Genomic DNA, 15,240 nt, shown 5'->3' with positions numbered 1-15,240 from the left:
TGGGGAAGGATTTCATCTATAAAGATGAGCGTGCTGCCAAAATTGTTATTTTTGTTTCAGACAATTCCAATAATCAAGGGGACTGTGACCTTCAAAGAGTGGCAAAGAGTAATTTCAAGGTATATCTGGCAGGGTAAGAAGCCAAGAATTCAGTTTAAGTTATTAACAGATGCTAAAGAAAGAGGAGGCTTCGCCCTGCCAGACTTGAAACTACCATATTTTTCTCTCTATAACACGCAGATTTTTTTCTCCTAAAAAGGAAGGGGGGATGTCTGTGCGTGTTATTGAGCGAATGTGTGGTCCCTGGAGCCGACTAGGGCAAGCGCAGGAACAAAAATCAGTAAAAAATCAAATCGCGTGTCGGAGAAGGCAAACCTGAAAAGAGGAAGTTGCTGCTTTCCTGCATTCTGCCTCAGGGTCTTACTGCCCACCCTCCTCTGTTTCGTTGCTGTGTTTGCTCAAACGGAACAAAGAGCAGGCAAATCCCCAGGCAAGCAGAGGGGAAAGCAGAGCGTCCTTCCTTCTAATTCCTCTCCCTGCTCCTCGCAGGCAGCCAGAAAACATGCAGGTGGAGAGAGGGCTGGCTTGGGTGGGGGGACTTTTGCTTTTCTTTCCTCCCTCCCGTTAAATCCCTCTCCTGCATTTTTATGCTCCTTGTCCCTTCTGTGTTTTTCTTCCCTCCCCACTTAAAATGCAGCTACAAAGCATGGATCCACATGGATCCTCAGGATCTCTGCATTGGGTCACCCCAAATTCACCATCAGATCACATAGCATGTCCATGGCTACAGCCTGCCCCCAAAAAATCACGCACCCACTGTTGCTTGGGGCTGCAATGGTGCAAAAACATGGTTACAAAGCATGGATCCACATGGATCCTCAGGATCTTTGCATTGGGTCACCCCAAATTCACCATCAGATCACATAGCATGTCCATGGCTACAGCCTGCCCCCCAAAAATCACGCACCCACTGTTGCTTGGGGCTGCAATGGTGCAAAAACATGGTTACAAAGCATGAATCCACAGGGATTCTCAGGATTTTTGCATTGGGTCACCCCAAATTCACCATCAGATCACATGTCTGTGGCCACAGCATGAAGCACAAAAATGATACATCCACTGTTTCATTCAGAATCCCCCCCCCCCGTTTTCCTCCTCTAAAAACGATGTGCGTGTTATGGTCAGGTGCGTGTTATAGAGCGAAAAATAAGGGTATATAAAACTTAGGGAAGTGCTGGGTGAGATACCATGGACAGTAATACTAAAAGGAAAGGAAGTTCATGATGGCTGGGAGTTTGTTAAGAGGGAGATAGTAAAAGCACAACGTCAGGCAATACCAATGAGACGGAAACATGGAAGGTGCCTAAAGAAGCCAGGGTGGCTATCTAAAGAACTTTTAACTGAGTTAAGATTAAAATAGGATGTGTACAAAAAATGGAAAAGGGGGGAAACCACCAAAGAGGAATTCAAACAAATAGCCAGCACGTGTAGACACAAAGTCAGAAAAGCTAAAGCACAGAATGAACTCAGGCTTGCTAGAGAGGTTAAAAGCAACAAAAAAGGCTTTTATGGGTATATGTCAGGAGTGCTCTGATGGTGTTTCCTGCTTGGCAGGGGGTTGGACTTGATGGCCCTTGTGGTCTCTTCCAACTCTATGATTCTATGATTCTATGATTCTATATTATGAAGCCTCATGTCTCTGTTGGTTAAAGAAATGGGTAAAATTAGAAAATACAGAGTTGTTAGACATAGAAGGATTTGATAACAGATTTGGGTGGCACGCCTACTTATGGCTTGAAAAAAAGAAAATCCATAAAGGTTTTGAGAACCACATTTTCCGAAGATCGTTGATAGAAATATGGGATAGGTATAAAAACCTACTCGAACCAAAAATCCCGCACTGGTTATCTCCATTAGAGGTTATGAGTGTTTAAAAAATCAATATGAGAAGGAATTGGATTACATATGGAAATTTGATTGTTAAGGAAGGGGGGAAATGGAAAATGAAACCCTATGAAGAAGTAAAAGAGTATGTATATGATTGGTTGCATTATTTTCAAATAACTGAATTGTTTAAAAAGGATCTTAAAGAATATGGATATACAGAGAAAGATTCAAAATTTCAAATAGAAATAATAAATAATGAATATAAGATCTTATCTAAAATGTATAAGATATTGTTGGAATGGCATACAAAAGATGAAGAAGTTAAATCTGTTATGATACAATGGGCCAGAGATTTTGGGTACAATATACAATTTAAAGATTGGATTAAACTATGGAATGAAAACATTAAATTTACCGCATGTACTGCGTTAAAGGAAAATGTTATGAAAATGATTTATAGATGGTATATTACACCGGTAAAACTTGCAAAAATGTATAAAACATGTAAGAAATGTTGGAAATGTAAAGAAAAGGATGGCACTTTTTACCATATGTGGTGGGAATGTAAGAAAGTGAAGAGCTTCTGGGAATTGATATATAAAGAATTGAAAAAAATGTTGAAATATACATTTGCTAAGAAACCAGAGGCTTTTCTTTTAGGAATCATAGGAAATGAAATAAACAGAAAGGACTGTAAACTTTTCCAATATGCAGTAACAGCGGCAAGAATATTATTGGCCCAGAGATGGAAACAGGAACAAGTACCTACTTTGGAGGAGTCGAGAATGAAGCTGATGGACTATGCAGAACTTGATAAAATGACAGGGAAGATCAGATACAAACGAGATCAAAAGTTTATCGAGGACTGGGGAAAATTAGTCGAGTATTGGGGAGGTATAAGTGATAACGAAATAACGTTAGTGGCATTTAAAGAAGCTCTGTAAAAACTTAAGAAATATTGTAAGAAAGAAAAACAGGTGTGGATGGGTATGTTAAAAGGCAACAGGAAATTCAGGAAATGTGTAACTAAAAAGTTTAATTCGGATGATTGTCAGAATGGCTGATGGAAGTCCAAAAATGAGAAAATTTGTTAAGTTGAAATGTTTATCTATTTTTCTTTTGGTGAAAATTAATAAAAATATTATAAAAAAGAGATTTGTTTGTGTAAAAAGCAGCTAACAAATGTAATTAATAAAAAACAGTGTTGGCTTTATGTGGGATTTTAAATTTTGTTTCTTTATTTTACTCCTGTTAGCCACTTTGAAAAGTGCGACTACAAATTCACAAAGCAAATAAATGAAAAACTTACTTGCTCTCCTGTTCTTCCTGGCCATCCAAAACATCAAAGAGGAGGTACGGTAGGAAGGGCCATTCCAAAGAGAATCGGCTCTCTTCTGTCCACCTATAATGCAATGAGAAATCATAATAGCTTTTAAAAAGCAGTGTGCTGAGGTCTATTTGCTCAATTCTTCACTGCAGGAGGAAACACTATCCGTCACATAATCATTCACATGATGTTCCCCACATAGAGAAAACTCGCATGTCAGGGAGGTGGTGTGGGGGATGACAGAAACTGTTCTCCCTGATGTCATCGTTTTCTACATGAAGGGGAATATTCAAACAGCATGACAAACATATTCAGTGAATAGCAGTGGAAGGGCAAAAAATCCAGAGGCTTATACAGAAAAATCCAGAGGCTTATACAACCTCTTACAATAGCAGAAATGCAAGTACGTTTAGAAAATAATCAAATTTCATGGCTGTTAGGATATCAGCCGAGATCATTTCTTACAAATACACAGATTAAAAATGAAGCTACAAGTAAACTAACAGAATATGAAAATATAGTAATAAGAGATAGCATTTCCCTTTTATACAAAACACTTATTGAGAACCAATTTTGCCCCCAACAAAATCTAAAAAGCTGGTGGGAATTAAATTGGGATATAAACACTGAAGAGGTTAAACAGAACAATTTATGGACAAAAGCACCATATAAATTTCTGTCAGCAACTATTAGGGAACGTTCACTAAAAATTAGAATCATAGAATCATAGAATCATAGAATCATAGAGTTGGAAGAGACCACAAGGGCCAACGAGTCCAACCCCCTGCCAAGCACGAAACACCATCAGAGCACTCCTGACATATGGTTGTCAAGCCTCTGCTTAAAGACCTCCAAAGTAGGAGACTCCACCACACTCCTTGGCAGCAAATTCCACTGTCAAACAGCTCTTACTGTCAGGAAGTTCTTCCTAATGTTTAGGTGGAATCTTCTTTCTTGTAGTTTGGATCCATTGCTCCGTGTCCGCTTCTCTGGAGCAGCAGAAAACAACCTTTCTCCCTCCTCTATGTGACATCCTTTTATATATTTGAACATGGCTATCATATCACCCCTTAACCTCCTCTTCTCCAGGCTAAACATGCCCAGCTCCCTTAGCCGTTCCTCATAAGGCATCGTTTCCAGGTCTTTGACCATTTTGGTTGCCCTCCTCTGGACACATAGAATCATAGAGTTGGAAGAGACCACAAGGGCCATCGAGTCCAACCCCCTGCCAAGCAGGAAACACCATCAGAGCACGCCTGACATATGGTTGTCAAGCCTCTGCTTAAAGACCTCCAAAGAAGGAGACTCCACCACACTCCTTGGCAGCAAATTCCACTGTCGAACAGCTCTTACTGTCAGGAAGTTCTTCCTAATGTTTAGGTGGAATCTTCTTTCTTGTAGTTTGGATCCATTTCACATGTACTTTTCTCAAGCCAGGTGTCCCCCATCTTGTATTTGTGCCTCTCATTTTTTTTCCTCTCAAGTGCAATACTTTACATTTCTCCCTGTTAAAATTCATCTTGTTTGTTTTGGCCCAGTTCTCTAATCTGTCAAGGTCGTTTTGAAGTGTGATCCTGTCCTCTGGGGTGTTAGCCACCCCTCCCAGTTTGGTGTCATCTGCAAATTTGATCAGGATGCCCTTGAGTCCATCATCCAAGTCGTTGATAAAAATGTTGAATAAGACCGGGCCCAAGACAGAACCCTGTGGCACCCCACTAGTCACTCTTCTCCAGGATGAAGAGGAACCATTGATGAGCACCCTTTGGGTTCGGTCAGTCAGCCAGTTACAAATCCACTGAGTGGTAGCAGAGTCAAGACCGCATTTTACCAGCTTCTTTACAAGAATATCATGGGGCACCTTGTCAAATGCCTTGCTGAAATCAAGGTAGGCTACATCCACTGCATTCCCTTCATCTACCAGGCTTGTAATTCTGTCAAAAAACGAGATCAGGTTAGTCTGACATGACTTATTTTTCAGAAATCCATGCTGACTATTGGTAATAAAAGCATTCCTTTCAAGGTGCTCACAGACTGTTTGCTTCATGATCTGCTCCAGAATCTTCCCTTGTATTGATGTCAGACTGAGTGGGAGGTAATTATTTGGGTCCTTTCTTTTCCCCTTTTTGAAAATAGGGACAACATTTGCCCTCCTCCAGTCTGCCGGGACTTCGCCTGTTCTCCAGGAATTCTCAAAGATGACTGCCAGTGGTTCTGAGATCACATCTGCCAGTTCTTTTAATACTCTTGGATGCAGTTCATCTGGCCCTGGAGACTTGAATACATATAATTGTACATGGATGGAATTTAACACCATCATTTTTAATATACAGTATATTAAAAAAGAAAGAACAAGAAAGTGGTTAGAATGGAAGAAAAAACTTAAAGTATCAAATTAGGTTGCTGGAAAGAGTCAGGTTTGAGGCCTATGATCATGCACAGAATTTTCATTCAACTAAGTACTCACCAGTAGTGTCAGAGCAAGTACATTCATTCACACAAACACACCAGATATGATGAGCTAAAGCAGGACCCTCCAGGTGTTGCTGGAATACAACCCCCACCATCCCTGACCACCAGCCAAAATTCCAGGGTAATATGGAACCGATGTCCACACTTAGGTCACCTTTTCATGAAATGCCTGTTGCCTTGAGGCAAGGTAAAAAAATTAGTAAGATGTCTACACACCGGTCAGTTTTCAGGGCATGGTCGTAGATGTAATTGGAAGGGAAGAGGCAGATCTCTGGGTGCATCCTGTACTGAGTCCTCAAGCACAGGACTGGAAGCCTGTCACTGTGTTTTTCTTGGATTTGCCCATTCAGGTGTCTGCAGAGTCGGCCCATCAGAGACTGCCTGTAGCCGTAATCCTCAGCTTTCTGCCAAAGCAAGGGAGGGGAGGAGGAGTAAAACTTTCAGGGAATGGGTTAAGCAAAGGCAGCAACAATTAAAGAACAAGAGATGAGAAGTAGAAGCATGCATATGTACTCAGTCCTTGGTCTGGGCCCCTTTTGCATCAATTACTGCCTCAATGCGGCATGGAATGGATGCTATCAGCCTGTGGCACTGCTGAGGTGTTATGGAAGACCAGGATGCTTCAACAGCAGCCTTCAGCTCTTCTGCATTGCTCGGTCTCATGTCTCAGAGGTCCAATATTGCTCTATTTGCAATCCTTGTTTTGCTGATTTCATTTAATATTCTAATTTTCTGAGATTGTTAATTTGGGGTTTTCATCAGCTGTACGCCATGATCATCACAATTATAACAAATAAAGGCTTGACATATCTCGCTTTGCATGTCATGAGTCTATCTCATATATTAGTTTCATCTTTTAAGTTGAATTACTGAAATAAATGAACTTTTCCACGATATTCTAATTTTCCGAGTTTCACCTGTATTTGAACTAGAGATTAGGAATGAGTGAACTATTCTGGGCTACCCAAGAGGCTTGGGAAACAGTCCCACAAAATAACCCAATCTTTTATTTATTTGAAAGTGGGAAAGATGGCAGCGTAAGAGGGTGCAGGAACTTCTCCCCTCTCCTTATGCTCTTTGCAGCATATCAGAACTAAGAGAAATGGTGGTGCTTGAGAAAAATAAAAGTCTCTCAAAGACTACTGCTATGGGAATATCCCTTGATATACATATACAAAAATACATTCTTAAAGCATTGGCCCTATCTACTCTTGCCTCTGCCCTACCAGCCATTGGAGTGTCTCCCAGAAAAACAGTACTTGGTATATACACTTCTTTTTAACCAAAAGGGATGTTGTCTACTAACATGGTAATCACACAGGCTGATTTCACAGAAACTCACAGAATTGTGTAAATAATTTGATCCGATAAACTAACTGAATCATTTTCACCGTAGGCAGCTCATACACCATTAAGGACCTGATAGATGTTTTACTTTATTTATGCCCAAAGCAGGGTCATTAGATGCTTATAAACAGCCTGTCAGTTTTCAGCTCTACAACTTTTTTTCTGGGATAGTCAAAACACCTTAATTGTTGACATACTCACCATAGATTTAACTGTAGGAGGGAGCTGCTTTGGGTCTCCAACCAGGACCAGCTTTTTGCAGCCATGAATGAGTGGGATGATAGTTTCAACCTCACAAGCCTGCATGGCCTTTTAAAAAGACAAAGGGACCAGTTTAAATGAGAGAGATCTTAAGATCTCGCCGCACAAGTCGCCTTGTATCAAATCCTGCTATACCACATCTGCAACTCATCCATTCTGACATAATAGCCTCCCCTGACCCTCTGGATCCAGTTTTCAGGAGTCTGGGGTGGAAGGGAAGAGGCCAGGATCTTTTGATCCAATCCATAGCAGGGAGCTACTCAAGGATCTTGCTTAAAAAAAGTAAATTCCTAGCTCTCCAACATTTATTTGGTTGCCTCCAGCTTCAATACAATTTGCTTTCCCTGTATGATTACTTTGATATAGTTCAGCTTTCCCACCCCAGATGGTGCCTTCAAAAAATGTTGGAACGACAAGTTCCATCAACTGAAGCTGTATCACATAATGCTAAACCACACATCTTAATGTTAGCGTGCAAACAAGACTAGTAGAACACTGGCTGAACCCCCCAAAATGGGGTAGATCACTGCCAGTTTTTAACTCTGTGAGTAGATCGCAGTCTCTTGGGAGTTGGCCACCCCTGGACTACAGCAACTGAATTCTGAAGTGTGTGGGGGGTTTTCTGTTTCTGTTTTTAAAGGGTGGCAGCAGCTTCTTCAACTTGAGATTTAAGATACCTAGGCATGGAAGTCAAAATTTCCACCCTCAAAATGTGCAAAGCACTCATGACCAGGGCTAGGGATGGTGTCAACTTTCGCTAAATGGTACAACTGGGAACCTGCATGGTTGAAGACTGAGTACTTTCAACTGATGGCCTACATTTATAATGCGGACACTTAATTTAGGCATCAGGCTGTCAGGTGAGAAGCGTGTCTTGGCAGCCTACAGCTGTTCATATAATTCTATAAAGCTGTTAATATAGTTCTATAAAATTCCATGCTCACCCCTTCCTGCCCCAGGTATCTTTGGGTATGACTCCTCTGGAAGAATTTTCAATGAGGGGCATGCTGCTCAGCACCAACATACTTGGGCTGGATGAACAGCAAAAGGAAGGCTTTCAATGTAGTGATTAGGCCCAGGGTCAGAGAAAGAGGAGGCAAGCTACCCCCAACAACAAACTGTAAACCTGATTCATTGTAGAGGTGCAGAAAGAAAAAAAGGTTGCTTTGCAGATTATTCAGAGCTGTTTTCTGAGCTCAGGTTTACAGAAGAGAGTGTTTCTGGGTCTAAGGAATTTGTAAGCATTTAAAGCTCCTGAAGGGAGTTATGTACTCCGAAACGTATAGAGCAGCAACAGTAAAAATACATTTAATCAGTAAGCACAGCAGCTCGCCTCCTCTTTCTCTCTTTTTGTCTTCATGCACACACCAGGCCCATGGTACCAACCACTACAGAACAAGTGCCAATCAGGGATTTAGGTGAGATGCTTTCCCCACTGTGACATGCTATTAGGGTTAGGCTGGTCAGGTGAATTAGCAGGTGATCATCTGGTTGGATCAAGTGGTTCATGGCCTCCCAAGCTTAGAGCTTGACTGGAGCTGCTTCGCTGACATAAATGTTATTTAGTACTTATGTAGCGATTTTCCATAAGCATTCAAAGAGCTTTCTGTAATTACCGTATTTTTTGCACCATAACACTCACTTTTTTCCTCCTAGAAAGTAAGGGGAAATGTCTGTGCGTGTTATGGAGGGAATGCCTACGGGTGGCATGCCTACGGATTTTCCTCCTCTAAAAACTATGTGCGTGTTATGGTCGGGTGCGTGTTATAGAGCGAAAAATACGGTATGTAAAAGGTTCTTGCAGAGAGGGGCTTGCCTAAGGCTACTCATGGGTAGCTGACATGATGTCCTCCAGAAGGCAGCTGTCTTGTGTGCAGAAGGTCCCAGGTTCAGTCCTTGGCATCTCCAGGTAGGGCTGGGAGAGATTCCTGCCTAAAACCTTGGAGAGCTGCTGTAAGTCAGTGTGGACAATACTGAGCAAGATGGACCAATGGTCTGATTTAGTATAAGGCACATTCCTATGTTCCTAAGGAGTCCCCAACCTTTTTGGGCTGAAGGGGAAATGTGTGTGCGTCCTATGGAGCGAATGCAGGCTTCAGACAGCCTGAAACCCAGGGAGCGCAGTGCCAACTCCCGCTGCGCTCCCCCGGCTTCAGGCAGCTATCCGCAAGCCTTCGGAGCCCGGCGGGAACTCCCGCTGCGCTCGGAAGGCTTGCGGAAAGCTGTCTGTTCTGGGGGCTGGGGTCGGGGGAAGCTCGAGCTTCCCCTGCCCCCAGCCCCGCAAGCTCCAGGAGTGGCGGCGAGGTTGCGCGCAATCTTGCCGCCGCTCCTGGACCTGTTTTGGGGGCTTCCCCCGCCCCAGCCCCACGGCTAAAAACGAAGCCGCGCACAGCCTCTCCCAGCTGGAGAGGTTGCACGTGGCTAAAGAGGAAGCCAAGACAGCCAGCGGGATGGGGGGGGTATTTTTTTTTCTTTATTCCCCCCCCCCAAAAAAAAAACACCTAGGTGCACCCTATGGAGCAAAAAATACGGTAAGTAACAGTTAAGGACACAAGAAAATACTTATTTCACAAAAGAAAAACTGGCAATGATCTGACTCCCCCGTCTGCCCACCCCCCCCCCTTTGGCAAACCACCTATGCACGCCTTGAAATAAAAAAGTGGAAAAAAGCAGGCAACACCACTAAAAACAGTCAAAACACATCAAACAAAAAACAGTCAAAACACATCAAACAAAAAAACAGTCAAAACACATCAAACAAAAAAGCTGCCTTGAGGGCTTTTAATATCAGAAGAGGGTGCTGGTGGTGGGGAAACATTTGTATAAATACAAAACAAGGCAGCCAAAGTGAACAGGGCTGTTTCTGCAATCTGTAAAAGGTACTAAAGACACCCTCCATCCTCCTGCCCCAAATATGCCCTTGCTACTGTAGTGCCTATATCCCCCACTAACCATGTCCACGATGACACAGCTCAGAGGGTCACAGTCCAGCCGCTGGAATACTGCACCCAGCAGGCTGCTCCCACTGGTGCTCAGTGTGCAGCAGATGATGTGAGACTCCAGGATGATGTTCGTTTTCATGTCGCTTTGCGATCGCCCACAAACCTGGGAAACACAAAAGCCAGGAACTTCCTTTTTAAGAGCACCTAATTTTTAGACAGAGACCAGTTTTCTTTCAGCTGCCTGTTTTGTTTTTGCAACAGCAGCCATGGTCAGGCAGGCAAAACAAGTCCATGCTCAGTGTGTGGTTGAAGATGAAGTCGGCTGCTTTTAGAAGAAGAACTGGATTGGATGCTAAAATGACAGGCCATAGTTCTGTGAAGGGGTACCCATTTTGCATGCAGGAGGTGTCAGCTTCAATCGCCAATATCTCCAGATAGGCCAAACAATACTGTCCAAGTTGGCCTGACTTAGTATAAAGCAGCTTCCCAATGCTCCTATGACTCAGGATAAACACAGCCAAATACCTGCTTAGAGTCCGTATGAAGGTGGATGTGTTCACCCATGTGGTGCTCAGGAATGCAACAGTGCCCCTTAGAATTTCTCTTGGTGCCCACCAAGCCACAGCCTCACCTTCTATGGCATGAGGTGGCTGAGGCTGCTGCAAGATGGCGGCTGCAACAACTTCTCCTTTGTGAACCCTCCAGATTACAAACCTTCTATAGCCTTTTACAGCCTTTTACAGCCGTCTTTTATAGCTGTTTTTATTAAACTTTTAAATCATTTTACCTCTGTTAGAAGTTTTTAATCGTTTTACTCCCACGGCTGGCCTGTTGGGGGTCAATATACGTATCAAGAAGGTTATTCACACCTTCTGCTGAGAAAGCCCGCAGCTGATTAGGAACGCCGCCTTGAAGACTGGGTTATGTTGAGCAGTGGAGGAGGAGTAGCAGAGAAGCTGCGCCCATAAAAAATAAGTTCTCTTTTATCTCCGTTTATCTCTACCTTGAACCTCCGCAGTTAGTGAGACAGCGACAAATGGGTCATGGCAAGCGACCAAGATCTGCTGAGAAAGATTGCTCACCTCCAAGAGTAAAGCAGTCGAAGCTTGAATCTCCCCCACCATCTACTAACAATAACAGCAAAACAGAGCAAGTAATTGTTTCTGGGGTCGAAACATACAACCGCTTTTGGCCTCTGTATGATCAAGGAGAGTTGGAAAAACTAGCTGATCCAGCGGGGGACGGAAGCAATAGGGAAGCCCTCCTCCCAGACACCTTAATTACACCTCCGCCATTGAAACGGGACGCATTAGGGCAAACTGCCCATGAATTAGTACCTGATCAAATACAACTGGTAATCAGGACTTTAAGCTTCATTTTCAAGGAATTGGAGGGGATTTCTTTGTCATTGAATAAACTTTCACGGGCCCTTCTGGCCCACTTACCTTCCTCAACTGAGCTATCTAATTTGCATCAATCTCCTGTGCAGCTTGTAAGTGCCTTAAAGAGACAACCTGATCAGAAATCTCATCTTAAGAGCTCAAGACGCGGGCCGCCACTGCCCCAAAGGAATAAGCAATCCTTGATTTTTCAACCTAATAAAATATGTCTATCCATTTTTCCCCGTGACGCCCCTAGACTTAGGTGGAATAACCTGAGGATGGCTAAAGGGTACTTACGTGACTTGTTAAATATTCCTTTTTTCCAGATAGATCTTATATCTGTAAAGGTAAAGGTAAAGGTACCCCTGCCCATACGGGCCAGTCTTGCCAGACTCTAGGGTTGTGCGCCCATCTCACTCAAGAGGCCGGGGGCCAGCGCTGTCCGAAGACACTTCCGGGTCACTTATATCTGTAGTACCCCTAAATGCCATGCCTTGGCCAAGGAAATTTATGCTCTCCTTCCAGTCTGCAAGGATTCCACATCTTCTTGCAAGACAGAAAGATCGGCTGGCACCCTGGGAGATTGTAACAACAAGAGTCTTTAAGGACACGAGTGTTAATCCTCTTTTTGCCAACATCTTAACCGGCAATGAACGCTCGTTTCCTCCTTCTGTTCCTATATTAAAGGGAAAAACACCTAGCCGGGTACCCCCTGTTCCATCTGCGTTCTCAAGTGCCCATCTAGCTACGTTGAGGAATGATTCAATTGCAAGCGGAGATTGGAATATCCCTGAAGAGAGAAATCTTATCTTCTCTTATCAAAAACTCCCTTCAGAAGAACAGCAGGTTACTCTCGATAGATTGGATCTACTCAAAGAAAGACTCCTATCGCAAGGGGACCCCTCTATGCCGATGAGAGGGGAGAGCAGGCGCTCCGTGTCCCACATGGTGTCTCCATCAAATGCCTTGAAAATCTCTCAACCTGCTACCTTGTTACCCCCTACTGATCTGAATCAGCAGTCACCTGTTGACCAGCAGCACCATTCCTCCGTGGAGGATGTCGATAAACTTAATACTCCCGTCTTAGACCTTAAGCCTAATCAAAATAGGGAAGCTGATGATTCCTTTGCCTCAATGCCTGAGCTAGAATCTACCCTGTCTGAAGATCACCAGGAAATGATTATGCATGTACCATCTCCATGTTCACGTTCTACTATACATCTGTGTGACAATTCTTCTCCATCTGCGCAGCAACTACAAGTGATGGCTGGAACACCTCTTAGCACTACCCAGGTTAAGACTGACAACTCTAACGGATCTACTAGTATAGCCCATCAAAGACTTGCTACTACTCACCTTAATGAACAGCATCCGACCTCACCAACTTTGTCTAATTCTTCCTCCTCGGCAAAGCCCTTCCTGCCTGTTAATGCTACCAAATCATGGATCCAATCAACACAGAAGAAGACTTTACCCGCACAAACTAAAATTACTGATTTCCTTACGGGTCCTCGTTCTACCCCCAAGAACCCATTAAACAACCCAAAGTGACAATTACCGGGACAGCATAAGGACCCGACATTATCAACACTTAGCTGGAACATTGCTGGTTGGAGATCCAAAAAATCAGACCCCGAATTCAGGAAGTACATAAATTCATTTAACATCATCCTATTCCAAGAAACATGGGATGAGGAAGAGATTACCATAGACGGCTTCGATCTTCTAACACTTCCGGCCTCCCCTTCTTTGAAAGGTGGTCGCCCCAAAGGGGGTCTTTTGATTGGGATCTCACTCCAACTTCGTGCCAAATTCACTCTGGTATGGGCCTCCCCGCCTTTTGCTCTATCTGGACTGATCGTAGAAGGGAAGTCCTCATTACTAATTACTAATGTTTATCTCCCCCCCCCCCCGAAGGCTCAGCACCTGATCTTGATTGGAGATGGGAATCATTTGAAAATCACCTATTGTCATGTCATACCAAATGCCCAAACTCGTACTCCTTAATTGGGGGAGACTTTAATGCTCGAATTGCCACAAATTGGGACCTACTAACTAAATCCAAATGGTGGACTCCCCCATGTTTGGACAACTTTGACTTGGAACATACTAGAATTAGAACTTCAAAGGACAACAGAGTAAACAAAGCTGGAGTGACCCTTTATCAAATGGCCATTCGCCTGAACCTAGTATTCTTGAACGGCACCTCCCCCCCCCCCCGATATACCAGGGGAGTTCACTCACCTGGGACGAGCATCTAACAGTGTTATCGATTACTTCCTGATCTCCGCAAATTTGGCCGCCAGTGTACTTTCCTTCCAAGTTGAAAATCAACATTTCAGTGATCACCTCCCAATAGTGACCACTTTGTCATTGTTCCGGTGCCAGAAGGACTATAAACACTCAGTCCTTCTGGAAACTTCATCAGCGATCAAAATAAGAGGGATCAAATGGTCCGAGGCTGTGGCCCAAAAATACCAGGATTTTTTCCATAGGGAAATCACTGCCTATCTACCTCAAATAACTACTGATTTACAAGATTCCAGTTCGGTTTTGAAACTTTTTAACCTTCTTATAACAAACCTTACCACTTTTTTTACATCACCTCCTCAGAAGGCAAAAGTGGCGCATTGCAGTGCTGGGGCCCCTTGGTTTAACACCTCTTGCAAACAAGCAAGATCCCTTCTTCGCTTCATCTATAATGAATATAAAAACTCTAATGCCCAAGCTTTACCATCTTCCTATTTACAAGCCAAAAGAGCATACAAACAGACTTTAAAGCTGGCCAAACGTGAGTGGTATTTAAAGCGTTGGCGAGCCTTGATTGCGGCCTCTAGATCCCGCAGATCACAGGAATTTTGGGCCTTGATAAACAAAAGAGGAAGAAAGTACCCACTGACGATTATCCCTGCGCCCACATGGGAACAATTCTTGAGTAAATACTTCTCCTCGGCAGAGGAATCCAACCCATCTATGGAATTCCGAGCCGACCATCTACCTTTGTGGCCCTCTACCGACCCAGACCTGATAATGGACTTGATATTAGATCTGAAAACGGGCAAAGCCCCCGGGCCGGATCTAGTCCCTGCTGAGGCCATTGTTGCGCAACCGAGGTGGTGGGCTGAAATCCTGGCCAAAGTCTTTGATGCGATTAATTCTACGGGGCTTATCCCTAGGTCATGGAAGAAGGCCGTGATCGTGCCAGTCCATAAAAAGGGTTCCCCTGCTGACCCGGAGAACTATCGGAACATCAGCCTTTTGTCTATCATCGGGAAAATCTATGCAAAATTTTTGCTGTCTAAGCTGTCCCATTGGGCAAACGACTCAAATTTGATTGGCCATGAGCAAGTGGGCTTTAGGAACAATTATTCGACCACTGACCATATGGTAATTATGTATCATCTTGCCAGAAAATATTCTGCCCCAAGTCGGGGGCGCCTATGTGTCGCTTTCATAGACCTAAAGGCCGCCTTCGACAGTATCCCAAGAAACTGTCTATGGAAGAAATTAGAGAGATGGGGCATAGATAGAAGGCTGTTATGGCTTATAACTCAATTACACCACGGGTCGTCAGCTAGAGTGAGACTCACACTGGCGGGAAACCTATCCAACGAGGTCCCAATAA

General features: G+C 43.6%; 1 protein-coding gene across 1 annotated transcript in view; it reads right to left on the bottom strand.

Moving 5' to 3' along the window:
* The window catches only part of LOC308578078 (putative helicase senataxin), a 287,528-nt gene that overhangs the window by 52,880 nt on the left and 219,408 nt on the right, over positions 1–15,240 (bottom strand). The window contains exons 18-21 of the mRNA XM_081178360.1: positions 10,244–10,396; positions 7,232–7,339; positions 5,900–6,087; positions 3,197–3,289 (exon numbers count right to left, since the gene is read on the bottom strand). Of these exons, the coding sequence (XP_081034486.1) occupies positions 3,197–3,289; positions 5,900–6,087; positions 7,232–7,339; positions 10,244–10,396 (542 nt within the window). The remainder of the gene's footprint in view (positions 1–3,196; positions 3,290–5,899; positions 6,088–7,231; positions 7,340–10,243; positions 10,397–15,240) is intronic.

This window comes from Podarcis bocagei, assembly GCF_964188305.1.
Source record: "Podarcis bocagei genome assembly, chromosome: W".
Classification (NCBI taxonomy): domain Eukaryota; kingdom Metazoa; phylum Chordata; class Lepidosauria; order Squamata; family Lacertidae; genus Podarcis; species Podarcis bocagei.
The sequence above is the reverse complement of the archived record's forward strand: the minus strand, read 5'-3'. Positions and strand labels throughout refer to the sequence as shown.